The sequence below is a fragment of the Equus quagga genome, chromosome 1, assembly GCF_021613505.1.
Source record: "Equus quagga isolate Etosha38 chromosome 1, UCLA_HA_Equagga_1.0, whole genome shotgun sequence".
NCBI classification, from domain to species: domain Eukaryota; kingdom Metazoa; phylum Chordata; class Mammalia; order Perissodactyla; family Equidae; genus Equus; species Equus quagga.
This window is the reverse complement of record NC_060267.1, coordinates 106,490,508-106,517,311: the sequence shown is the minus strand read 5'-3', so window position 1 is coordinate 106,517,311 and position 26,804 is coordinate 106,490,508. Positions and strand designations below refer to the sequence as shown.

Here is a 26,804-nt window from a genome sequence, read left to right as displayed (position 1 = left end):
TCCCAGGCCTGAGACCAACCCTCCCCTACTGCAAGTCCTGTGTGTACCCTGTCTGAGGATGGAGGAGAGAGGGCTGGAGCACGGGCAGCCTCCACTACTCCTGAACTGTCAGCAAAGCCCAAGAGCCTTGACTTTTCTCCTGTGACACTAGTCGTCTTTCCTTTCTGCAAGGATCTTCAGAAGATGGTGGTGGGCTCTCAAATAACTGGCAGCGGTCTTCTCTCCTGTTCCCCCTAAATAACGTTAAGAGTTCATCTGCCCTTTCTCCAGTCTCTCTTGACATGCTGCCCTTTTCAACTCCATCACCACCTTAATTTGCCTTGGGCCATTCTATCTGGGATGGCTGGATCCTGTACCTTTTGCATCCAAGAAGCAAGTAACGAGAAACTCACCTAGCTGAAACGCTTGAATTTTTAGTTTAGGGCGGAAAGGGTTAACCTGCAATTCTGAAGGGGCGACCTCAGCTCTTCTCCCTCCTCCCAGACCACTTAACAAGAAGCAAAACTGGGTGGCACGGTTTTCTCTTATACAAATCGCACATGTTTCTTTTGCTGGTATATTCTCAACCACAACCAAAAAATCACTTGTATAGAAACATACTGTTGCCCACAGGGATTTTCTTTGTGTTGCTTCCAACCAACCTCCTCTTGGGAGATGCAGGTGTGAAGCGAGGTGAGGATGTGGGTGTGAAGCGAGGTAAGGATGTGGGTGTGAAGTGAGGGAAGGGAGTTTCTCTAACTGTCCCTCGGGCTGGTTAGGACCCTGGTTCCTGAAGCAAGAAAGCCTGGCTGGCAGAGACCACTGGGCTGGCATTTCAACCCCACTGCCTTCACTGGGTTTCTTCATGGTCACATTCCTCCCCTGGGAACGAGAATCACGGCAAGGCACTCAGGAGCAACTGGTCAGAGACAAAAGCTGCTCTGATTAGAAGCCCTTACTGAAGCCACGAGCAGGCTGCAGCGAGGACCCAGCTCCCCAAAGGGCCTGGCTGAGGGCACAGACTGAAAGTTCTGGTTGGTGGAGGCAGGGCTGCTGGCAGGGGAGGAGGTGGAGAAAGGCTGCCATTACATTGGGCGCATTCGCGGACTCCATGGCTCCCCAGCAAGTACCTTAATGAACGCTTCCATACAGCCGTTAAATAGTTTATGGCTACACACTGAGAGAGGCCTAGGTCTCCTCATTTTCTGTGGCTTAGGGGGAAGACAGGGGGGCCTAGGGGAAAACGGAACAAAAGAAATCAAGAAAGCAACCAAGGTAAACATACAACTGGGAAGGACGCTCTGCAAACCCATGACGGGAGGAGAACACAAATGTAGGTGGAAGCCCTGAGCCCCCAGCACATTGGCGTCCAATGCTCCATCTGAAGGCCTTTGGATGTTTAAGGGGATCTTAATGGACCCGCAATGTGAAGCAGGAGCAATTCTCGTATAACTCAAGTGCGTTCTAAATCATAGGGGGAAATGGCACATGTCCAGGAAACCAGTGAAACTCCCATCAGAGGCTGTCATCCTGCACAGCTGACCAGATGGAGGGGGAGTCAGGGCAGAGAGACACTCTGTAGCCTGAGAAAGCAAGAGACTTTCAAACATGATTGGAAGGGTTAATTTTCATTATTTTGGCTTAAATTCTTCACCCAGTCTCAGCTCCCAATGGACCAGAGCACTGATCTTCCTAATGCCTCTTGGCATTTCAAATGCACTTGACTAATCTTTATTTCATTGACCTAAGCACCAGGCAATTATTATTCTTATTTTAGGGATGAAGAAACTGACGCCAAGAGGGAGGCTGCAGCTTCTTTGGGGTCCCTGGGTGACCCAGGACAACGACTACATCCTGTTCTTTAGTCAAGTACACTTTCAGTTAAAGCGCTTTCAAATCCATGACCACATCCAAGGTCAGCTCAACCCTGTACGTATGGCCTCATTTTACAGAAGCAGAATCTGAGGCCTAGAAAGGGGAACTGGCAGAGCCAGGCCCCAAACCCAGGCTTCTTTGGCTCCAAGTCCACAATTTTTACCACCGGGCCAGTCATGGAGCCGTAGGGCACTTTTTCATTTCCAGCCAAGGATTCATCCATCCCATTAACCCTTGCCAGTGGAGGACCCATGGGGTCAGGTTGAAAGTGTCTTGCTTTACTTTAGGATCTCCATTCCCTGTGCTCCACAGTTGGCCACAGGGAGGGGAAACCATAGCATGGTTCACTAGGAACAGTGAAACAGCCACAAACACTGGACCAGTTTCCAGAGTTGCTCACCATGCATATACCTGTGTTGGCTTATTTGCTCATCTTTCGCCACCCAAGTTGGCCTGACTCAATGCTGCCAGTCTTCCAGGGCAAAATGGCTTTATGAGGTTAGGAGGAGGGCCCCTAACCAAGAGAGGCAGTCTGTTTTCAAATGGCTTAGTTCGCAATTTGGGGAGCAAGAAGTGGGGACCCAGCCTGGCACAGATAATGTCCACACGTGACAAGAAAGACCTGGTCCCCCAGGTCTTGATTGACTTTCGTGAATGGGCAAGAAATCTTCCGGACTTTGGAGCCAATCAAGGTGAATGAGATTCATGCTGCCTCTGCTCACTGGCCTCGTTGAGCCCATCTCCCTCAGTAGCCCAGCCCTCTGGGAAACTGCAACCAGCTCCTCCTAGGCGTTTGTGTATTGAGCAAATGTGGCTAGCTGCAGGACATGCATGGGCAAAGACACAGTTGAATCCAAATATCATGCCACCCAAACATGGGAACCAAAATAACAGCACAGACCAAAATTTTGAAATGAAACAACAGGCAAGATTATTTCAAGCCCATCTTGGATCTCTGTCAATTTGGTTAGCTAGGTCCATGTCATTTCTTTTTTCTTAAGTTACCTATTTTTTGAGGATGTGGGTAGATGGAGGTGATATTTCTGACAACAGATCTGCTTCTGAATTTCCAAATGCCAAAAGAGAGTGCCAAAAATGTGACACAAGGCCATAGGTTTTAAGTCTTGGGATCAGGAATAACTTGAAGATAGCAACTTCGCCACCTTGTTTTCATAGGGTTTTGGGTTTCTGTTTTTGAACATTCTCAGGTCATTTCCTCACCTCACATTGCATGATACCCTCACAACAGCCCTGTGAGGTAGGCAAGAATTATTAAACCCACTTAAAACGTAAGGCAAATGAGCCCATGAGAGACTAAGAAACTTGCCCAAGGTCACACAGATAATATGTGATTGAGGCTGGGGATAGAATTAAGCTACTCAGTAGGAAGACTACTTAAGATTCTAGTGTGAATATGTAATTGGGAAGTTGACTTTATCTCAGAACATCCAGCAGTAGCATTAAATTATCTATTAAATTGGCCAGCAAGAGTGGAGACTCTTAATGCAGATGTTGGACACCCAATATCAAAAAATCTAGGGTGCCCAGCTGGAGGGTTTCCTTAATAAATCCTAAGGATTTTTCTCTCTTTAAGTTTACAAAATGGACTAAAGGGAAAATAGGATGCTTTTTCCCATGTCTCCTGCCCAATCCACAAGGCAAAGGGCTGTTCAAATCACAGAGGGATTTCTTTCTCTGTGTGGTGCTCTGTGCACTGACCGGAATCTCTGACAAGGAAACGTAGCTATCCCAACTTTGCAGGACATCAAATCGAGACCGACTTACTGAAGTGCTGGGTGGGGCACAAAGTGGGGAGCAGGGGGGCAGCTCAGCCAAGGAAAGTGGGGCAGCCTAAGCCTTCCATCTCTTCTGCTGCTCAGTTGCAGAGCAAAAAGGAAAGAAAGAGAGAGAAAGAGGCAGGGAAAATAGGAACAGAGAAAGCCACGGAGAGGAAGAAAGAGAAACCAGAGACCAATGTCCCCTTTCTGCCTTTGAACCAATAGGAAAATTAACATACATTGGCAACACAGGAATTGTCCTCAAAATTATTCTGTGACCAAAAGGATGGTGATTAAAATTTTCCCTAGACAACCCAACAGACATGGGTGTCAACATCCAAGATGGCGGCAGTTCAATGGTGGTCAGGCTCTCGGAGGCTGTGTGTGGGTGCATGTCAGGCTGCATCTGTTTGGACAAGAAATCTCAAGTGATTTCACTGCTAATCCAGACCACAGGGGCAAGTCAACCTGGGTTAGGGAAGCCAGTCTTTAGTCTGAGTAACCATAACCAAACCTTACGTTTGCATCTGGCTTTGCCATTTACCACACACTTTTCAAGTGCATTATTGCATCTGGTTGGCCTACTTACACGGTTATTATGAATCTGGGCTATTCTAAGGTTCTTAAGTGTGAGAAAAAATATAATGTGTTGCAGCCTATGTGCAAAAAATTGGTCTGTCTATACACAGCCAGCAGCAACTTGGCTAAGGGGACCTGCTCAAATGACCATCCAAATGACACCAACCTTGGGCAGGAAACTACGGAACATACAGAAAGCCATAGCACCCCTCTCACCCCGGGCCTTTAAGATTTATTTTAAAACCACTTCCAAGTTGGCGATGCACTGCACAAGTGAAAAAAATGATTTTTGGAAGTAACGGGAAGCTTTTAGTTTACTGACAAAGTTGCCTTTGACCTTGGCCAAGGGCCCGAGTGCAGATGGCTACGTGTGCAGCATAATGCAGCATATCCAAGTGGGAGGTCTGTAACCTAGCTTGGATTTCCCAGGCCCTAAGTCAAAGAGGGTGTGGAAAGACAACATCTCAGAGGCCTTTATCTAAAAAGACAAAAACAAACAAACAAAAAACCCTCAACTTTTCTCTGAGGAAGACCTGGGACGTGGCCAAGGGTTTGATTAGAGGCCTCTCCTGCAGTCTGCTGGAACCGTTTTCCCCCACATAAGTTCTAGGAACTAGGAGGGAGGAAGGGACGGCTCCATCCGTCCCCCATCTGTTTTACTATTTGCAGACTTTGGTGTAAAATGTGGCTTCTGTTGTTTTGGGACTATGACACCATCCTCTTGCCAGAAAATAAATAAATAAGGAGTTTGTTTCTAAAAGGTTCTTAGAAACTGACCCTGCACATCTGCTGCCCCATGTGCTGGAAGGTCCTCGCTTGGCATCATGAATCACCTGGATGTTCCCAGACTGCTGGGGCCCAGAGGAACCCCTGCACAGGCTAAGCTTCTGGAGAGCCCTGAGTCTCCCCCATCCTGGGCCCAGCAAACTGAAAGCCCCAGAGCTTTCCAGGACGCTTCCCAGCAACTCCCTTCCAGATGAGCAGGAGAGAGTTGAGGGTTCTTCTCTCTCCTGCCAAGTATGACAGCTTTCCAGGATTCTGGGCCACTGGGAAGAATTTGTGGGGAAAGGATGTCATTGGGTCATTGGGCCAAAAGGCAGCTCTCAACTGCCACACCAGAGAAAAGTGCAGGCTGAGAGGCCACTGGCTGAACTCACGTTGGGCAGGGGATAGCTACTGCTGGGAACTGGGACACGGCTGGCTCGAGGAACCACCCCGACAGCGACAGGGCTGCTTATGGATCTAAACTCTCTGAAAGTGGAGGAAAGGTGCAGTTGCTGAAAGAAAGCCCATCAGCTATCCGCTGCCGAGTGGAAAGTGTTCACTGGCTCTGGTCTGCAGAGGGGAAAGCGCAAAGGGTAATGTCGAGCAAGCTGGAAAGAAAGCAGAAGGTGCCCGTGTGTTACTCTCCCAGCAAGGGAGTCGGCCACCAGTCCATCCAAGGGCCTGTGAGGTCTGAAGCCAGGGTGCGGGCAGCGGGCACAAATGTTGAGATGCGCATGCGTATGCCCAGATGTGTGCGATACGAGCCAAATCCAAAGCCTTGGCAAATGGGGAGCCTAGGCTGGCCCCACGCCGGGGCTGGGTGTTTTGCTCAGCAGCCATGTAACAGATGGGGAGTCAGGTCAACAGCTACCCCACAGCCTCTGGCCTCCGCTGGTTGCCCGCAGCCACTCTGCAATGTATGTATGTCCACCCAATGGACAGCGCGAAGGGGCGGGGAAATGCGAGGGGGATACCCCACTGACCACGAAAGCCACCCCCTCCACCACGCCTGAGGGGGCGTGGCTTCACCAGTCGAAGGCTAGAAAAAGCAGAGCAGCCCGAACACTGCATTTGCCTCCCCTCTGAGCACAGCCACGCCAACCCGCAGGGACGTTGGTGAAGAGCTGTCCCACTCTAGGAACAGCCCAGCATCTCGGAGCTCTCAGCAGGTCTGTCTGCCCACCTTCCCGCCTCTCCTGCTCCTCCCACCTCATCCCACTCCCCACCCCAGGCAGCAGGTGAAAGAAAACAAGCTCCCCGGCTCTTACCTGGTTGTGCCGCATTCTGCTCTCTCCCCTGGAAAGAAAAGTATACATTGAGGTTTACTTGTTGTTGTTTTAACTCGAGAACATTCATCTTTTTCTAAAAACAAAAAAAAAATGTGAAATGGGACATCTAATTATGCCTACGGTATGGTCTGTTGGAAAGAACTGAGTCTTATTAAATCCCCAGGGCCTCCCATACATTTCATTTTATATTGTCCACATACATTTTTTCCAATGATTCTCAAACTACAGCCTGCTGACCACTTGCATCAGAATCATCCGGGGCTCTTGTTAAAAATGCAGATTCCTTGGCTCTTCCGTGGTCCTCCTGACTCAGAATCTCTGAGCTAAGAACCCAGGAACCTGCATCTGCACAAGCACCCCAGGCGATCCCTTCTGTGCAGAGCAAAGCTCAAGGACTCGTGCACTGCTGTACCTCAACCAAGGTTTACTGAGCACCTGTCATAGGCCCCGCCCTGAAGGGCACCAGACATAAGACAGCTTCTTCTAGTTCCTCAACCCTGCTAGCCTTTCATCCCCATGCCTTTATTCTTGGCTGAAGACCTTCTCACTTCCTTCCCTGGAAAAGAAAATCAGTAAAACAGGTCTCAGAGTGTCTCCGTGAGACCCAGCCACCTACCTGCACCTGCTCCCGCCCCCTCTCCCCCCACAGGGTGCTCTGGAGGAAGCATCCTACTTCTGCCAAAGCCCAGAGCTTTGAATGTGCTCTGGTCCCACCTCCTCCGCCCTTCTCGAGGGCTCTGTTTCTGCCTGTGCCTCCCATGTCTCTCATATCTTCAATCTCCTCCCTTCTGGGTCATTTTCATCAGCATATCAACATGTTCTGGATACGTATACCCTAGCTTTTAAATCTCCCCATGACCCCATTTCTCTAACTACATCCTCATTTCTCAGCTCTCCTTTACAGCGAAATTTCCTGAAGGAGATGTCTAAAAGCACTGTTGCTTCCTCCTCTCTGATTCGCCCCTCACTCCATTGCAGTTGGCCCCTGTCCTCACCACTCCATGGAAACAGTTCTGTGTGGCTGAACCCAATGTCTTCTCTGCTCTTATCTGACTTCTCAGCATCATCAACTCGGGTAATTACTCCCTTCTTCTTATAAAGCTTTCTCCTCTTGATTGGCATAATTCCACATTTTCCAGGTATCCTTCCTGTCCTACTGGTCATTCCTCAGTTTCTCTTGCTGTCTGATCCTCATCTCCCCATCCTCTAACCTCTAAATGTTGGCATGCCCCCAGGATGCCTACCCAGATCTTCTCTTCTCTTTCTACGCACTCTCTCTAGGTGATCTCAGATGCTTACTGAGGGCTCCCTAATCTTATCTCCAGATGGTACATTTCCCTGGAATTCCAGACTCAAATCACTGCCCTCTTTTATTTTTAACAGCTTTATTGAGGTATAATTTACATAGCATAAAATCCACCCATTTGTAGTTTATTTTTAGTAAATATTCAAAATTCTGCAACCGTCACCACAGTTCAACTTTAGAACATTGCCATCACACAAGAAAGATCCCTTGTGCCAATTGACAGTCACTCCCTCTTCTAATCCAACCACTAATCCACTCTGTCTCCATAGAGTTGCTGATTCTGGACATTTCATAAAAATGGAATCATGCGATGTGTGGTCTTCTGCATTTTGGCTGCTTTCACTTAGCATAATGCTCTTGAGGTTTATCCATAGAGCCTGACTCAGTACTTCATTCCTGTTATGGTGCCGTGAGAGCCTCCAGGCCAGTGCTCTCCAATAGGAAGTATAATGCAAGCCACAATTCCTAGTAGCCACATTACAAAAAGTAAAGAGAAACAGTGGAGATTAATTTCAATAATGTATTTAACCTAAAATATCAAAAATATTAGCATTTCAATATGTATCAATATAAAAAATTAAGATGTTTTTATATATGGATACATCTATTTATTATATATGGATATATATTTATATATGTGTAAATATATATATTTATATACATATCGTACTAACTCTGAAATCTGGTGTTCATTTTACACATCTCAGATCAGACTGGCCATGTTTCAAGTGTTCAATACCCACATGTGGCTCATGGCCACCACACTGGACAGCATAGCTCTCAACTCCAGAATCCCATTCAGCATCACGTGCAGCAACTCTTTAAAAGAAAGAACCGAGCATTTATTTTCTCTACAGAAAACAATGCTGGATGGGGCTGGGGAGAGAAATGGGGGGAGGAAGAGAGTCACAGAGGTCTGAAAATAGAACTTGGGGTGAATCAACATACAATTCCTTAATTCCTAACCAAAGCCACAAGCAGTTACAAAAGTGACTGCAGTTTGTTGAATTGCAGCCAAAGACCAAAGCAGGAAAAGAGAAAAGTTAGGTAAAACAGACAAATTTGTTCTGCTTAATTTGATTGCGTGTATGGGCTCCGGGGCAAAATCCTATCAGACATGAGTTTGAGTTAAATTTTCATGTAGACCCAAGACCCCAAGTCGGAGCTCGTGGCGGCCCGTGACAGGGGCGAGCCAATGGCCTGCATTGACTATAAAACATATGGTTTCGTTAGGGCTGCAGTCAACTGTGCAACCCTGACTTACAAAGGGGACCTGCTCCGCCGCCTCCTGGTTCCAAAATTGCCCACTCCTCCATGTGCTCACTACAGCCTAGTCACACTGCCCTTCCTTAATGCTAACTCCCACATCCCTCTCACCTTTGCATGTGCTACCCCCTCTGCCCCTGACAGCCTTCCCCAGTTTTTCATGTAGCTGGGGCCTTCTCATCCTTCAGTCTCAGCTTAAACATCACTTCCGCTCTGAGGCCTCTCTGATCACCCAGCCTAAAGCAGGTCCCCCCTCACACCCCTATGTGCACAATTGTTCTCTGTCTGAGCCCAGCTTTCCCATCCATGCCACTTATCACAGTTATAATTCTTTACTTGATAGTTTGTTTACTGTTTGAGGTCTCTCTTCCCCATGAGGGCAGGAACTTTTTCTCTCTTGTATACACTGTACCCCCAGTCCTGGCTGAGCACAGCACCTGGGCTTCTAGATAGACAGATGGACAGATGAACGGATGGCCAGGGGCAGGGAGGGAAGAAGCGGGAGGTAGGAATGAAAGGGTTTAGGTCCTGGAGTGGAACGTCAGAACATACTCCGAGCAGACTTGCCTCTGGCAAAGCATCTCATAGATTCTCCTTCAGCTTTAGACTCACATTCCAGCCCTCAAGAACCCCATTACCAACATCTTTTGGAATAAATTGTCTCAAATTCTAACAAACAGCAGAAATAAAAAAATGCTCTGCCCTTTACCTTCTGAGATCTGTTTGGATTTAAAAAAAAAATATTTTATAGTTGGTGGCTCATTTTCTAGAAGGTCAGACTGTCTGGTCCTGGTGGACGTTTTGCTCTGTAATGGGCTATTAAATCTTGGCCTGAAAAGGTTATGTCCCATCCCTTTTACAGACAATGCACTATTCATCCTTGAGGGGCCAGAGTAAATTGAAAAGCCACTCGTATCCTGGGTATAAACCCCGGAGCTCACAGACTACCCACAGCAATAAAAAGGTCAGAGAGCTAAGACTGAGAGATGATGATAAACTGAGAATCCTCTGGCCAATTAAACGACATAGCGACAGCCAAGGGCGTATACGGCTGTGAGCTCTTGTTCCCAAGATGCGGCAGTGACATTTCTAACTAGGAATGCCAATTTGCAGGGTACCTGGGAGCTTTCTGACTTGTGTGTCTGGGGTCAGTCATGTTCAAAAATTTGCTTCTAAGAAAAAGTGGCCCAAAAGATTCCACGCTTCCTCTAACCTGTGGTTTCTTTGAGCCATGCTGTCAAAAGAGTACTTGAGGGAAACTGAGGCACATGATACTTCATTTCATTAAAAAAAAAAAAAGAAGCCAGTCAAAATATTCTGCCTGGCCCCATATTTCTCACCTGTTTTCAAGATTTCCAGATTGTCCCTCTCAATACAACAGAGCCCTGAGACAACATGACAGGCCATGGATGCGGGTGTGACTACCCTAGCCCCACTCTTAGGTAGCTCTACTGACTGGAAGGGTCCATATGTGCAGGTAGGTGAACCATTTGTTGACACCAGAAGAATGAATTAGCCAAGATTCTGAGCTGTCTTTGGCTTGCTCAAGTTTCTCATGCCCCCCTTTACCCAACAGGCAAGAACTTTATCACCCAGGAGAACCAATTCTCCCAATGCGCTAGAATCCACATACACCTAGCCTGCCATGGGGATACAAAAATGACTGAAGATTTAGTCTCAGCTTCAGTTTTTTCAGTAATTTTTAACTTTAGCGAATAATCATGTATCGATATTCATTAATAGTGACAAATATACCATACGCATGTAAGATGAAGATATTAAAAATAGGGGAAATTGGATGTGGAGTATGTGGGAACTCTGTACTATCTTTGCAAATTTTCTGTAAATCTAAAACTATTCTAAAACAACGAGTTTATTAAAAAACAAAGTAAAACAAAGACACGAGAAGAAAACCTTCCCAGAAATGACTAGTCTAACAAGACCCATCCTGGTTATGAAAGAAGCCCGTGGCTTTTCCACTGCTGGCTTCCTAGAAAGCAGGACGATGGAGAGTCTTCCAGATGACTCTTTCTTAGCCGCCCTTGTACGTCTGAAGCTGCATTTTCCTGCAGTTTTTTGTTGCTGTTCAGCTCAAAACTTAGAAGAAGGACTGGTAAACCACATCTCAGAGCAAGGTGTAGCTGAAGGCTAAAGGAACTTGGAAGACCAAATGGGTCAGGAGTTACGCCAACCAAAACTAATTATTAGTATTATTTCATTAAGGCCATTCAGACAAGGGCAGTAATAAAAGGTTGCATCTGACAGCCCTCATGGGGGAGCTGGAGAGAGGCACTTTCTCATCCAGGATCTTATTTTTTAAAAGAACATCTAGTTTTCTAAATCCAGGGCATCTGATTTCGAAAATACAAGTAGCCACCAACTCACAGGGACTCGCTTTCTGTTACACAGCTCATGAGAAACAGCCCCAGCCCCCACTCCCCTGACCGTAAAAATGGATCCTCCTCTTTAATGCTAGCTGTGGAAGCTGCCTCCATTATACACTCACGCGAGCTCCTCTTTAGAACTTTCTGGCTCTTCATTTTCTCTCCATTCTTGCTGTTTTGGTTCCCTCTGTTACCCACACTCCTGCCCCACTCACCTGGCCCAGTACCAAAATGTCAGGATGAGTAGAATTTGGATGGCAGGGAGGGGAATGAAGAAAAAGCTCCTTGCAACTCACTCTTCCCCACCCTTACAACCTAGTCAGTGAGTTTGGACAAATGTATACACCTACGCATAAACACCCCCCAAATCAGGACATAGAGCCTTTCCATCAACCCCGAAGTTCTCCAGCTCTCACCGGCTGGAACACAAAAACTCAACTATGGTGACAGAAGTCAGATCAGTGGTTGCTTGGGGTAGAGATGGGGGGACTGACTGCAAAGGGGCACAAGGGAACTGTGGGTGTGGCGGGGATGTGCTGTATCTTGATTTGAGTGGTGCTGGTTATACCCGTGTGTATATGTTTGTCAAAAGGGATTCTACACATAAAATGGGTGTGCTTTATTATATATACATTATATGTCAATAAAGTCGATTGAAAAAATTCCCTCGGTATTAGCCTTAAAGCCCTGGTTATTCCTCCTGCTTGAAAACCTTCCCAGCACTCCTGGGCCCATGCTGATCCCTTCCTCTCCTGATTCACAGCCCTCCGAGTCTGTGCTGTTCACCTGGCAATTCACCCAGTATTTCTATGTGACAGTGTTATCGCTATTTAATTTTTCATGAATTCATGAGTTGTCTCCCAGCTACACTACAAGTGCCTCGGGATGGGAAATGGTTTAATTTCTCACCGTTTCCTCTAAAGCATGGGGCTCACAAATGCCAAGCACCTGCAGATCCCAGCAGCCTCCTTGATGGCCGCCGAGAGGACGGTATCAGGGAGGACTCGTGTGGCCAGAGCACAGCCACTGGACAGTGCACCCACAGGGAGAAGACAGTGATCCAGAGAGGGGCAAGGACGTGCTGTGGACAACAAACCCTCGCCGGCCAACGAGCGCCAGCCCCCAGCACAGCTCTCGTCCTGTCAAGCTCCTCCTTCCCCGAAAACTCCTGGGTGATCCCAGGCCTGCTTCCATCTGTCATCTTGGGATCTACCGGCATCATCACCTTAGAAATTCCCTTCATCTCTCTCATGTTGGCCCCTATTTCCTGGATCCTGGGTCCTTTTCCTTTCAGTGGAGCACATCCTTCAGCCAACAGCCCTTTCCAAACAGAACAGAAGAATGTATCTGGATGTGGGGCTCATGATACTCCAAGCAGGGCCCAGCAGCTTCAGAAACCCCAGCTCAGCTGCTCCCCTCACAGCCGAGCCTCACACCAGGACTTGCTGCAAACCATCCGTGCCCTTGGGGCTGAGTTCACGCCCTGGTGACCTTTCCATTCAACATTCATTCAGTCACTATTAACTGAGTGCCTACTCTGAGCCAGGCACTGTACTAGGCATGGGAGATAAAGTGGTAGGTAAAATAAGCCAGGAAGTCCCCACTCAGGTTGAAGATATGATACTGCTGGGCGTGGGAGCATGACCAAAGACAATAAGCAAATGAACTGGATAAAACAGGATGATTTCACATGATGATGAGCGAAAGGAAGAAAACCAAACAGAAAGTGTTTTGGAACAGAGGTGGTGATTCCATGAGGTTGGGTGGCAAGGAGAGGCTGGTGGAGAAAGTGATATCTGTGCTGACAGCTGAAGGATAAGGAGCCATCCATACAGAGATCTAGGGTAAGAGCACTCCAGGCAGAGGGAACAGCAGATGCAAAGGCCCTGGGGCAGGAATAAGCTCCATGAATTTTGAAGGGCAGAAAGGAGCTCAGTGTGGCTGGAGCACAGTAAGGGAGTGGAGAATGGTATGAGGTCAGGGAAGCAGGCGGAGGTCAAATGACATAAGGCCTTGTGTGTCATAAGAGCAATTGGGATTTTATTCCAACCATCGCTGGAAGTCTTTGGGTAGATTTAAGCCTAGTCCCCAGGTCCTCAAGGACCAAACCCTGCCTTACACATCTGGATTTTTCTTTTTTGGACCTAGAATCCTAGCCAGGCACTCCGATAGTATTCCTGGTAAGTAGATCTGCTGAGAAGCATCAGTGTGGACCCCTGTGTTCCTGAATTCCCACCCCCTACCTATTGTGGACCCTTCTATCACTTTGCCTTGGACCCTCCCCACAACCTAAACTAAGATGTGTGCTTGCCCCGTATTTTCTGCAGCCAGACTGGACCCTCTCAGCATCTGAACCAGGGCTGTAGACTACAGACTGTACCAGCCCGCCCCGTCCTGGAGGGCAGCTCCGGTACCAGGCCTGGTTCTGCCAAGTGCCCGATGTCTCAAGCTGAAACAGCTCAAGGGGCCACAACAAAACCCAGTGGGGGAGGCAGCCCCTCATCACAGGCCTGCGCCACCCGACTCACCTTCACCCAGGGTCTGCTTGAGCAAGTCGTGCTTGGCCTGCAGCTTAGTGATGAGGTTACTGCCGTTCACATATTCTTTAAATTTCTGTAAGACACAGGCACAAGGACATTACAGACTGCAGGCCTGAATCCTCCCGTCTCTGCCTCTGGAACGGCCCGCCAGGGCAGGGAGGTCAAAAGGAGACGGCGCCTCCCTCCTGGACCTGGCGTGGGGCAGAGGGGGGCCTCTGTGCTTCTCCATCAGGCCCCCGGCTCTGCCGAGCCCAGCTGTCGGGTCCTCTGAGAGCTCCAGGCATTTCGGGTCGGTTTCGGGAACACAAAGGAAGCTCAGGGGAGCAGCGAAGGGTGCTTCTGCCGGGTGAGGATGGCGGGAGCTCCCAGGGGAGGGCTTCTTTGGTTTTCAAAGCTCCTCTCTGGGCTTCAGGGCCGACAGCAATAACGATGGGAACCGCCCCTGGGGGCACGCAGAGCGCTTTATCCCATCAGTCAGAGAGGAGCCTCGGAACAAGTCTGTCTTTCATCTGGCCCAGCTCTGAAGGAGGACGGGCTGTGCAGGCCCCTCGAGACGGTCCGATTAAAATAACCTGAACTGCACTGGGGGATACGATTTTCTTCTTTTTACAGAAGAGACAGGTGAGGCTGGCACAGGGAAGCGACTTTCCCAAGGTCCCCAGGCTGCCTCTAGTTCAGGGGTCCAGACAAGCACAATGCAGTTCAGAGGAGCGTCGAGGGGGCCATCCAGAAGAGGTGGCAGCTACCTCCCCCAGTTCAGCCAGGCCTCAGCCACACCTCTGCACAGGTGCCAGCTTCCCTCACCGGCCACCCACTCAGCATCACCGAAACACAAGCCCAGAGCGTGGCCTGCCTTGGCTGGACTTGAGCGGCCCTAGGTGCCAGCCATGCCCAGTTCATGGCTGGATCCCCAGTGCCTGCAGCTGTGCTTGGTATATAGTCAGCACTGAGAAATTTAGCTGACTCCCTGACCTGGTGGGGCGGATGTGGCAGAGTAGGGAGAGAGACAAGAAGCTAACGATAAAAGTCAGTAACATACACAATTGGTCAGATGGTGGTGAATGCTACGGATGAAAATAAGGCAGGGACGGGGGCCTAGGCGTCAGGGTGGACCTCGTGGCAAAGCTGACATTTGAGCCAAGGCCTGAAGTCGGTGAGGAAGGGCCGTGTGGGCACCCGGGGAAGGAGTGCTCTAAGCAGCCGGAATGGCAATTGCAACAGCCCTGAGAATGAAGGCACGGGGGTGGGTGATGGCCCCAAATCTGCCAGCCACGTTCTCAGGAGAAACCCATTCTATCACCCCAGCCAGAATGCTCAGAAAGGGGTGCAGAGGAGCCACGAAGTGAGCTACAGAGGCTCAGGACACCCCAATAAGACCTGTAAAGGAGCGTCTGGAACATCAGCATCTCCCAGTTGAAGACGGGTATAGGGTGTAGGGTGCACGCCCATGGGGTGGAGCAGTGACATGTGCACAGATAAGACTGGGGTCCTTCACCCTGGCCCCACCTCGGAGGGCTCGGGAATGGCTGAGCCAGTGGGAGGGTGTGGTGTCCCCTCTCCTTGGCCATGGTCCTTAAGCTCCTAGGACCTTGTCCCTGGGTTGTTAAGCATCACTCTCCCTTGTATCTGTAGAGAACTTGACAATTTTCAAACATGCATTTTGTCCTCACCACAATCTCGGACAGCAAATGGGGGAAGCATTGTCACTCCCGTGCTCCCCAGAAGGAGACAGAAGCTGGGAGCTGCAGCCACTCAGTGAGTGGCAGGTGACTGAACATTTCAGGGCCTCTCTGCCCCCTCGGGGTGAAATGACTTGGTGTTTCTCCAGGTGTGGCCTCCTACCCAGCCGGGGAGAGGGTCACAAGGCACCTTCCTGCTCTGCAATACTGCGAGCCCGACCCCTTATTTTCATCTGAGGGCACCGCAGAGGCCAGCAGTGTTCCCATTTCCAGGGCCCACCTCGCAAGGGTGGTAGTCTGGGAACCCATGTGTCTAACCAGCTTCCCACACGATTCAAATGCACATTTCAGTTTGATACCTACTCACCTAGAGGCTCTCTCTGGATGCTTCCAGTAATAACACCCCCTGATTTTATCACATGTTTAAGAACTCATCACAACAAGCAGAGCTGAGGAATAAGGAGGTATTTTCTCCACGTGCCTTGCTGCCCCAGTAGCTGAAGCTCTGATCCCAAACACGGAACTCACGCCTTGGTGGGTTGTTCACTGGTCAGTGTGAAGTACACCCCAGGCTCTGGGGTCCATGGACTCTGCCCAATTCTTCCAAGCTTCACGCAGGCGTCACATGAGACCCATGAAGGGGAGAATGCCATCAAATGGTATGGATGCAGTAAAAGGAATATTATGCCCTTAAAAATACCTAAAATAATGTCACAACACAAGTCATGAGGTGTACTAGCCAACCAGGTTGATAAATTGAATATTAAGATTAAAATATAACATCTATGAACCTTAATCATGGATGTTGCTGAATTCTGTCTTTTTTTTAAATGTGTGTGTGTGTGTATATGGGTTTGTTTTTTTTTTTTTTTTTTTGGCGAGGAAGATTGTCCCTGAGCTAACATCTGTGCCAATCTTCCTCTATTTTGTATGTGGGATGCTGTCACAGCATGGCTTGATGACTGGTTGTAGGTCCACGCCCGAGATCCAAACCCGCAAACCCCAGGCCACCAAAGCAGAGCACACAAACTTAACCACTATGCCACCAGGCCGGTCCTGTGAATTCTGTCTTTTACTTTCAAGCAGACTGGACCCCTTCTCTGCTTCTGCCACCCAGATTTCTTTGCTTCTGCTGCCAAAGTGGATGAATACTCATGTGCACTCCTCACTTATCTTTGTAAGCCACAAATTTTCTTTGCAAAGACAGCAGGTCCCCAGTAGAAGTGGGGAACCCCAGAAATCGGTATAGGCTGATTTGCTAAGCTAGCTTTGTCTTCTTTCTTGAAAACAACAAAGTCAAAGACTGTTGATGAAGGAAATGCAATATGTGTCAACTATTGGTTTTTGAGAAAGGATTTGACAAGGCCTCTCACAGGATGGAGCTGGATGTTAGAACTGGGTGGGCCTGTGACTGGTTGAATGACCACAGCCTGAAATGCTGATTCGTGGATCAGCATCAGTCTAGAGGCATGTTTTGAACAACTCTGTCTTTGGCCTTGGCCCTGCCATACCCATTAGTTTTTTTATTGACAAGCTTTAAGGTACAGAAGCCATGCTCAGTGAATCTGCAGACGCCACAAGGTCTGAAGAGACAGCATATACATTGAACAACTGGATTAGGATCTTGACAGGCTGGAGCCACGAACTGAATCTATCAAGAGCAAATCTAACTGGTGATAAATAAGAACTACCTAAGACATCGCCTATACATCCTTCAGGAGGAGGGTGGCCTGGTTTAATGGCAGTACATAGGGAACATAGATTTAACTTAGCTCAAATATTAACTTACTTTAAAAAAAAAAATGAGCATGATCTTAGGACATATGAAAAGGAGCATACAACCTACTGTAGAAGGAGGTGAAAGTTTAGCTCTCTTCTGTGCTAGTTAGACCACTGAGGGGGTCTCACTTTAGAAGAGGCCTCGACAGACGGAACATGTTCAGGAGAGAATCCCTAGGACGCTGAGGCAACTCAAAATGAAAGCTTAGGAGGCAGGATTGAAAGAATCAGATATGTGTAGCCTGGAGAAATGAAAATGCAGCTCCCTGCAACCACAGCAAAGACTGTCATGTAGAATCAGCGTCTCTCTGGGTCGCCCCAGAGAACAGAATCAAGATCAGTGACCGGAAAGCCTAGCGAGGCAGATTTTTGAAGATAACACAGATAAGGGAAAAGGCTCTAATATCGCTAGCCAGTGTCAAGCCAAACAAAAGGGCTGTTTGCGGGAGGAGAGGAAGCTTTCAATCCTGGGGTGCGTCCAGCAGAGTCAGAAGAATTTTTGGCAGGGCTATGGTTGAATGGGATCAAGCATCAGATAGAAGATGGAAGGTCCCTTATAACCCTAAAATTCTCCGTTCCCTGACCACGTGTTGAACTGAAGCCCCACGCTCGTCCTCGTTCCTCCCCGCCCCTGGCCGAGTGGGATGGAAGTGATCTGGGGTTTGACTGAAGGGTGGCAACTCACCAGCCATCTGCAGGGCTCACCGGGGGTGCGATTTCCAAAGCCCACACCCAAATTTAAGACAATTCAACAGGACAATCACACACATGGCCTCAGGGTTGTTCCGGGGCTTGCCCGGGCACTGTGAGCCATGTTCCTCTCACCCTACTGGAGACAGCTCTCTCTCCGGCTTTTTTCTAGAGCAGGAGAGCTGCAAAACCATCAACCCCGGGTGAATGCCGACGCTACCCACTGCTAAGTCACTTTCTGCATTTCACAAAGCCAAGCCAGGCAGCTCGACTTGAGAAGCACGTTGGAAGAATTTTAGGTCTAACTCACCCGCGTGGTTTAGCTGGTTCCTACAAGCTTGAGCTGCTCCCCGAAAGTCACAGACAGACCCTGGGTTCTGGGTGCAGGAGGCCACTTACTGTAAAATAAAACATTTCTGTTTCCTGCTGGTTGGCTCTCCTTTTGGCAATGTTGATCTTGCTCATGTAAGTCTCAGAGGCGGCCGACTTGACGGACTCTGTGGATCGACTGTGTTGGAAGGCGTCGGAGACGTCAAAGTCCTCCACGGTCAGCATGTCCTGTAAGGTCTGCATGGTGGCATCCAGGGTTTTTCTAACCTAGGGAAACACAGCATGTCAACAAAAACCCTTCAGCCGCAGAATGCCTTTGACACCTCCAAGTCATCTTCCCAGCCACTACTTTGTTTCTTCCATATAAACAAAGCCCCTAGGAGGCAGGTAGGACAAAGGTGATCATTCCTATTATATTGATTTGCAAAGTAAGGCCAAGTAGCTGGCTGGGGTGAGAACCCAGGTTGCCCAATATAAAGTCCTTTTATTGGATTGCTTCCGCCAGAGAGAACCTCGGAAAATGTTGTGATGAGGAAGGAACTCGAGTTTCTAGCTTGTTTCTCTTTACCCAGTTATATAGCCCCAAGCTAGCTCCCCCAAATGGAGGCAGGTCCCTTGAGGAGGGTCAACACAAGAAATACTCTCCGTTCGCTTCATCCAGAGAAGGGAAGGGACAAAGTCTGGGTAAGGTGTGTGGCCATCCTCCAGGAATGAACGCTCCAGCTATTTGCCACCTGAGTCCTATCCAAAGGCTGACCGAGAAAAGAGAACCTTGAGGAAGACAGATGCTGAGACACACGCGGTCTAGTCAGTCCTCCAGGACACCAGTGTCTCTCCTGGGGTCAAGTGGGACCCCCAGGAGGCCGCACATGCAGAGCCTGACCTCACAACACCCCTCACTGAACGGTGCCCAAATGGCGGACCCTATCCTTGGATGGAGGCTCATTCCGAAAACGGCCCAGGAGAAACTCATCTACATTCGTTGTTAAATGATTGTCAGTCAAAGTCGCTTTCTTGTCACTCAGATCTCAACTCAGATGTTACCTCCTGGGAGCATTAGCCCCCACCCCCCACATACCATTCTCAACCCAGTGCCTATCACTGTCTGATATTTGCATACTCACTTCACTTATTGGTTGACCTGTTGCTGTGTTTTAACTATTCTCTGCCTTCTCTCACCAGAACATAAACTCCGTGAGAGGCGGTCCTGTGTCGTCTTGTTCACTCACATCAGTCTGCGGCGAGCACAGTGGTTAGTGCACCGTGCGTGCTTAATAAATACCTAAATAAATGGTACTGGAATAAACACTCGTTGAGTGAATCAGTTCTTCTTTCTAGCATAGCCCGACAGAAAGTTCAGGTTCAACATTAAGCATTCCCATGGCCCTGAGCAGCCTATACGGAGGGACACTTGCTTCATTCTCCTTCCTGTGGCCCTGATTTCCAATTTAAATTCCATTAACATTATTACCCATATACTGCTCCATGTAAACAATTTAAAACACTTCAGGGGAAGATGTAGGGCATAAATAAAGAAAGAAAACACTCTGTTCATCTCCTCTCTCTTCTCAGGTTTGAAAAGCAATTATATAATTTGTCTCCACATAACCTCTCCCCAGGGCCTGCTTTGACTCGTTCCCATCCTGTGCAAAAGTCTGCCTCACGTTCATCCCAGCTCTGTCCTTTGTGGCGACACAAAGCACAGCTGCCCTCTCTGCCCAGGACAGCCCTCCTGAGAGGTGAAGACACGGTCCATGACTCTCCATCTCCTGCCATGACCGCCCTTCTCAAGGATACACCTGCTCATGATCTCAAATGCCACTCCCACATCCTGGTGTCCTCCAGTTGGTGGACACCCTCCCTGCATGGAAGCATCCAGACTGGAAGAGGATGTTTCGTGTCTGGCCTCGTCAGTCCACGTCAGAATGGAACCATCACGGCTGCTATCTCCGTTGGAACCCTCCCAGTGGTAACCTGTGTCACCAGCTGATGGGAGGTGTGCTGGCCATGGTAAGACAGAAGATATTTGGAGCTCAGAATCCATGACACATTTAGTGTGCTCTGGGTTTCTTTCATTGTGTAATTTTAAATACTTACTATTATTTCTGATGATAAAAATAACAAACTCATTGCAGAAAGAAAAGCACAAAAAAAAAACCCAGAAACCATCTAAAATCCCACAAACCAGATATAACCACAATTAACATTTCCAGGTATTTCCTTCCAGTCTTTTTTCTATGCCTGTGAATACACACAGATACACAAGCACATGTTTACCCTGGTTAGGATAATACTGAACACAGAGCTCTAGTTCCTCTGTGTTTTTCTTTAATGCCTTCTGAGCAGTCCCCCACGCCATTAAAGCTTCTCGGTGTGCGTGGTTTTCATGGTTGTGTAATATTCCATCTTACAGATGAGCCCTCATTTCTTATGCGTTCCAGGGCAAGTGTCGACTTCCCAGGATAAGCCAGGCCCTTGTAAGGAAATCCTCCCAGGCAGAGGGCTCACTCACCTCCTCATTCTCTATCTTGAGAGTGGCCAGTCTGGACTGCAGCTGGTGGTACCGCATGAGCAGTTCCGTCTGGACGGGCTGCTGAGCGCTGACCTGGCACACCTGCAGAGACAACAGCCACCACCTGTGGTTGCCCAGGGCCCTTGTCACCTGTGTGCAGCTAGGGCAGGAGCTCTCATTAACATCCCTACCAACAGCTGAGGAAGCAGGCTGGGAAAGGTTAAGTGAGCCGCTCAAGGCAATGCCAGGTGGAACCAGGGGCCACCCTCTCGCGTTGCAAGGTGTGGCCTCTCAGTTGTGGTCTACGTTTGCACAGCACTTGAGGGTTTTCTAAGAGCTTTCACATCATCTCATTAAGTGAGACTAGTTAGTTTCCGGGCAGGAAGTTGTGGTAAGAAAGCAACCACCTAAGAGAAGCCAATGAAAAGAACGATGAACGGGAAACAAGCAGCAAGCGCTCCGACTCCGCAGCAGGAAGATGCTGCAGACGTGGCTTGAGGCGAGTGCTCTCGTGGCCCTGCTTCCCGGGGCTGATTAGGTGAGAGGCGGAGAGAAGACTGTCCTCCCTACGCCCGTTCCAGCCAGGGCTCTGTTCCTACCTGGGGCTGGGTTGCCTGGTGTCGCTCAGCTGAGATCATAAGGCACAGAACGGCTCTGAAATTTACTAGTTGTTTACCACTAGCTAAGCAACCCAAACTTCACAGTTACCAGTGGTAACCACGAACCCAGAATCTTCAGGTCCAGTTGATGGGCCAAAAGGGTTGGACACAAGGGTAAAGGGGTGGGGCGGGAACTGTGGGGAGCCCTGAAGAAGGCCTGTCTCTTGCAAATGAAGAAAGTGGTCAGAGCCATCCGGAAGGTCCAGCAAATGCCATCTTCTAAGGTGCCTCCTTGCCAACCAGGTACAGCAGATGGCCCAGCTGAGCTCCCACGGGGACCCAGAGGTTGGTGGGGTCTGGTACAGTGTTGGTCTGAGTCCCCCCAGCTCCCCTGTGCAGGGGTGGGCTATGTCTAGGCGGAGGGAACCGGGTCACTAGGAGAAAGTTCTGTGCACATATCCCTAGGGGTGCAGATGGCAGAGATGGGGAGGCAGATGTTACGACTACTGGCTGTCCTCGCTTTGGTTCCGGGGACTAGGGCCTGAGCCCTAGAGAGAGGGAGGAATGACATAGAAAAGCTCAAGGAGTTATTTGCGTAAGGGATTTTTGTGACACTTGGATAAGCAGTGTGCTGCTGTGGGGCCAGTGACAAGTGCCTTCTGCCATTTTTCCCCCAGACCATAGCAAGGATCTGAGCCGCACAAGTGCTGAAAGAAATCAGCCGGCTGGTCTGCCAAGGACTCGCAGCACTGGAGACAGGCCATGCCCTAGCGAGGGAGCTGGTCGGAGTGGCCGTGGGGAGGCTTGGCCCTCCGTGATCCGAGGGCATCAAGGGAAGAATGTCAGACGACTGTTCGGGGTCAGATGGGGGACTCCCTGGGCGTCTTCTAGACACAACTGGGAGAGCTTTGAAGGGGAGCTAAGGGCCTGCAATTCTGCGGGTGGGAGGCCTAAGCAACAAGATCAGCGCACTAGTGGTGAACTCCTCGGCTGGGCAAGCCCATGAACCAAGCGCTTGACCCCAGGCCTCTGAGACACGTGTCCTGCGTGTGCAATGGGGCTGACACTCCCCTTCCACCGGCATTCCGGGAGCACGTGGGAGAAGAGGCCGAAGCAGCCTCAGCACGGGCTCCTGGGAGACACCCACCTCATCCCCCATGTGGGGCTGGAACTCGAACTTGAGCGGAGGGCAGAAGACCTGGTTGCACATGTCCATGACGGTGTGCTTGTCGCTTCGGGAATCCAGGTTGTCCACTGCATTCTCGATGACATCCAGCCCCTCGTGGCGAGAGGTTTCCAGGTTGTACTCGGCGGAGAGGTAGGTCCGAAAGGTGCGGGCCAGGCTGGCGTGGAAGCCCAGGTCACAGCACTTGGAGAGAGGCACAGGACAGAGGGTGAGGGGAGGGCTGTGCCATCGCGGGGGACCACAGCCATTTCCTGCCCCATCACTCTGACTCGTGATCACTTCCCGCTCCACAGTCCAATCTTTCCTCCTGGAGGCCCTTGGGCACTTTTGAATCCTATGGCACAAATCACGCCAGAGCCCTTAGAGGGAGCTGGACGCCGGGATTCGGGCAACAGCAGAGCTTCCCTCGGCTCCCCAACTGCACCACGTCCCTCCTCATCTCTAGGCTTTCCCACACGCACTCCTTCTGCCTGGAAGACTCTTCCTTTCTCTTCCTGCCTAAATTCTCTTCCTTCAGGTTTCAATTTAGAGGTCACTTCCTCCAGGACGTCCTCCTTGATGTTGTCCCCACTCAGAGTTTACAAGAGATGTCCCTCCCCCGGAGTCCGCATCTCCCTCCACCTCCTCACTGTGACACCTGCACTTGACATTGTCATCGCCTGTTAACAGGTCAGGGGTATGCAGACTCCCTGGCTCTTGTCCACCGCAGCACCTCAAGACTGAGCTAGTAGGTGCTCAATAAAAATTTGGCAAGTGAAAAAATGAAAGGGCTAGAAAGAGTGGAAAGGAAAGTTGAAAGGTAGGAAAGAGGAGGAGGCTGGCCTAGGAATGGCCCGGGCAAGGCCAAGCAGCTCCCTCTCCCTGGGAAGGTGATAATGGGTCCCCTCTGTTGCTATGGGAACAGCAATGGTGCTCTGCCTTCCTGATGGGACGCACCAGGGCCAGAGGAAAAGGATCCACTAGTCTGGGACCTTTACTGAGCATCGACTGGGCCAGATCCCTGTCTGCGTGGGATGGGGAGACACGAGAAACAGTTCCAGCTCCAAGAGATCACACAGACGTCCTCCCCGATGGCACTGCTCACGATGTTCCTTCTCCAAGCCCGGTTTTCCTCCAGTGTGTCCACATGGTTGGTACCCAGGCTTCAGTGTTCCATTCTCCTTTCCCTTAAACTGCCTGATTTCTCCCAAAATAACACCCTGACATAAAGCTGATCTGGGTAATGCTGTCTCATTCACTATTTTCTTTCAGGTGTGTGTGTGTGTGTCTGGCAAACTAGACCTGAGGGCACTGAACATACATATAAACGTCTTTACCACACTGGGCAGTCCCCCACGGCATGAACGGTGCACCATCACACCCAGCACAGGGCCTGGTGTGAAGGAGGACACCTGGGACATGCACGTTGAACACATGACCTCCTGACCCCACCACACTGGGGCCATCAGAGGCCCAGTCCCACCCACGGAAGCAGAAACCAGGAGGTGAGACTCATCTCCCAGGTCCCCAGGGCTCACTGCCCTTCCCCTCCTTCTGGGCTCAAGGGACATGCCACCCTGGCACATCAGCTAAGGACAAGGGCCAGCCCCTCCTTCAGCAGATGATCTGCGCCAGCTCAGGCGCAGGCCCCATGCTCACGTCAATCAGGTCGGAGACATCGTGGATGTAGTATTTGCTTATGGCTGCGTTGGTGGCCGCCAGGTTCAGCAGGTAGTCGTTCCGGGCTTTCGTGCATTTCAGCTTGTTCTCAGAATACTTTGCCTGCCTCTGGAAGAAGAAAAGGGTAGGTGTAAGAGCTGAGCCGTTGACGGGAGGGATTTGAGATTTTTTTTCCGGTCACGGCCTGCGATTCACTCTCCCGCACACCTCCGGGACGCCTCACTCCACATGCCAGGAGGGGGAGATGTGGACCCTGTACTCAGAAAGCTCACCTTCCATTGCACGTGTGCAGCCAAGGGCGCTAGTCGATATGCAGCAGCCTCGTCCTGGTCTCTATCAGAGCAGAGTGTAAATAAGGCCTCCTGAGTGCCCTACTCCACACCCCCACAGCTGCCCAGACTGTGACAATGGCCTGTGAAGCCACCTGGCTCCCGTCCACCTCTCGAGCCCCTCTACCTCCATGCTCCCCATCACCACCCGGCCTCCTCTGCCTATCCTTTAAGAGGCCAAGTTCATTCCTGCCTCTAGGACTTCAGACTCATTCCCTCCTCCTGGCAGGCCATCCTTCCGAGTCTCTATGTGGCTTGCTCCTTCTTGTCATTCAGGTCCTTACCAAGGTCACATTGTCAGATTGGCCTCTGATGGCAACCTTGTCTAAAATGTGTCCCCAGCATCTCCACTGCTTTCCCCCGCGCCACACTTGCTATCCCCTTGCCCTCCCCTATTTTTTTTCATTTATTTAATCCTTATTCAATTTTCAGCTATTATTTTCATTTTTATTTAATTTGTTTGTCTTTATTTTTTTCAGAGCAGTTTTAGGTTCACAGCAAAACGGAGAGAAAGGTACAGAGAGTTCCCATATACCTCCTGCCCCACACACAGCCTCCTGTTATCAACACCCCCCACCAGAGTGGTATATGTGTTAAAGTGATGAACCTACATTGACACGACATAATCACCCAGGGTCCATAGTTTACCCTAGGGTTCACTCTTGGCGTTGTGCCCTCTATGGGTTTAGACAAATGCGTAATGGCATGCATCCATCCTTATGGTACCAGACAGAGTCATTTCCTCTGTGCTCCGCCCACTCATCCCTCCCTCCCATCTGACCCCTGGCAACACTGCTCTTTCACCATCTCCTTTTTACTGCTTGCCTTTTCCAGAGCAGCCTTTTCAGACCGGCTTCTTTCACTTAGTCATGTGTGTTTACAGTTCCTCCATGTTTTCACAGCCTGACAGCCCACTTCTCTTTGGTGCTGAACAATATTCCATGCTCTGGAGGAACCACAGCTTACCATCCGTTCACCTACTGAAGGATGTCTTGGTTGCTCTATTTTTCTTCATAAGCACATATAATCTGAAATTATATTTTTTACCTCTTTGTTTACTTGCTGATTTTCGGTGTCCCCCACTAGACAGTAAGCTCCGTGAAGTCAGGGCCCTGGCCTGCCTTGCTCATGGCTGGGCCCACAGCACTAGAACCCTCCCTGCACGGCAGGCAGTAAATGGCTCCCAGCGGTCTGGATGGGAGTGGGGAGGAGAGGCGGGGTGGGCGCCGGGCTTGCCTCGGGGCGACTGCCTCCTGGGAAGCTGCTTCTGGTCTGGGCCAGCCTGGGGGGATGGGGTAAAGAGTAAGTGGGCTAGAGAGCTGTCCCCTTGCGCCTGTCAGACTGATGAGTCCCGCTGCTGGGCAAAAGACAGCGCTCCTTAAAGAAACAGGGGTTTCCTCCATCCCCTAGGCTCTCTTAAACCCTCCTGACTCCAGATGGAGTCTCCTAGCCAATTAGGAGAGGTGCTCCTTTGTCAACCTTTTAGTTCTCTTCAGGGATCTCCTATGACCTTTCTCCAGACTCCTTTTATTCTGGAAATTTCCAGAAACAAACTTCTCCTTGCAGTTACCTCCTGTGCCAGCCATGTACCCAACCCCCACAGAGAGTTTTGATAGTCCTGGCCCACTTCCAGGAGGGTACTATGATCCTGAGACCATTTTCAGCCCTTCATGGATTCATAAAATTTTATACCTAGAGAGGACAGTAAAGGTATCTTAGTTTAATTCATCCATTTTATAGGTGAAGAAATGAGAACTGAAGAGGAGCAGTGGCTTGTCTAAGAGCCCAATGGTTAATTTGCAGACAACCCTAAACTGCAAATCAGTCTCCAGACTCCCCAGCCAGCACGCTCTCTAACCCCGGCTGTACCCGTCGATGCTGTGGATCTGTAATTCCCTGCCTGGTTATCTTATCTGTATTTATTCACTTTTAGAATATTCATAGAGTTGCACAACCATCACCACTATCTAAATAGAATATTTTCATCACCCCAAAAAGAACCGCTGCACCCATTGGCAGTCACTCTCCACTTTCCATAGAATCCTACAATATGTGGCTTTTTGTGTCTGGCTTCTTTCATTTAACATAATGTTTTCAAAATGCATCCATATTATAGCATGAATCCATTCCTTTTTATGACTGAATAATATTCAATTGCATGGATATACCATATTTTACTCATTTATTTATCAGATGATGGACATATGGGTTGTTTCCACATTTTGGCTTTTATGAATAATGCTGCTATGAACATTCATGAACAAATTTTTGTATGGACGT

General features: G+C 49.5%; 1 protein-coding gene across 4 annotated transcripts in view; it reads right to left on the bottom strand.

Moving 5' to 3' along the window:
* Window positions 1-26,804, bottom strand: part of SRGAP3 (SLIT-ROBO Rho GTPase activating protein 3) — a 245,278-nt gene that overhangs the window by 49,847 nt on the left and 168,627 nt on the right. For all 4 annotated transcript variants that reach the window (XM_046640981.1, XM_046640994.1, XM_046640989.1 and 1 more), the window contains exons 6-12: window positions 24,175-24,303; window positions 22,498-22,719; window positions 20,752-20,853; window positions 18,309-18,506; window positions 13,750-13,834; window positions 6,245-6,272; window positions 1,110-1,212 (exon numbers count right to left, since the gene is read on the bottom strand). In XM_046640981.1, the coding sequence (XP_046496937.1) occupies window positions 1,110-1,212; window positions 6,245-6,272; window positions 13,750-13,834; window positions 18,309-18,506; window positions 20,752-20,853; window positions 22,498-22,719; window positions 24,175-24,303 (867 nt within the window). The remainder of the gene's footprint in view (window positions 1-1,109; window positions 1,213-6,244; window positions 6,273-13,749; window positions 13,835-18,308; window positions 18,507-20,751; window positions 20,854-22,497; window positions 22,720-24,174; window positions 24,304-26,804) is intronic.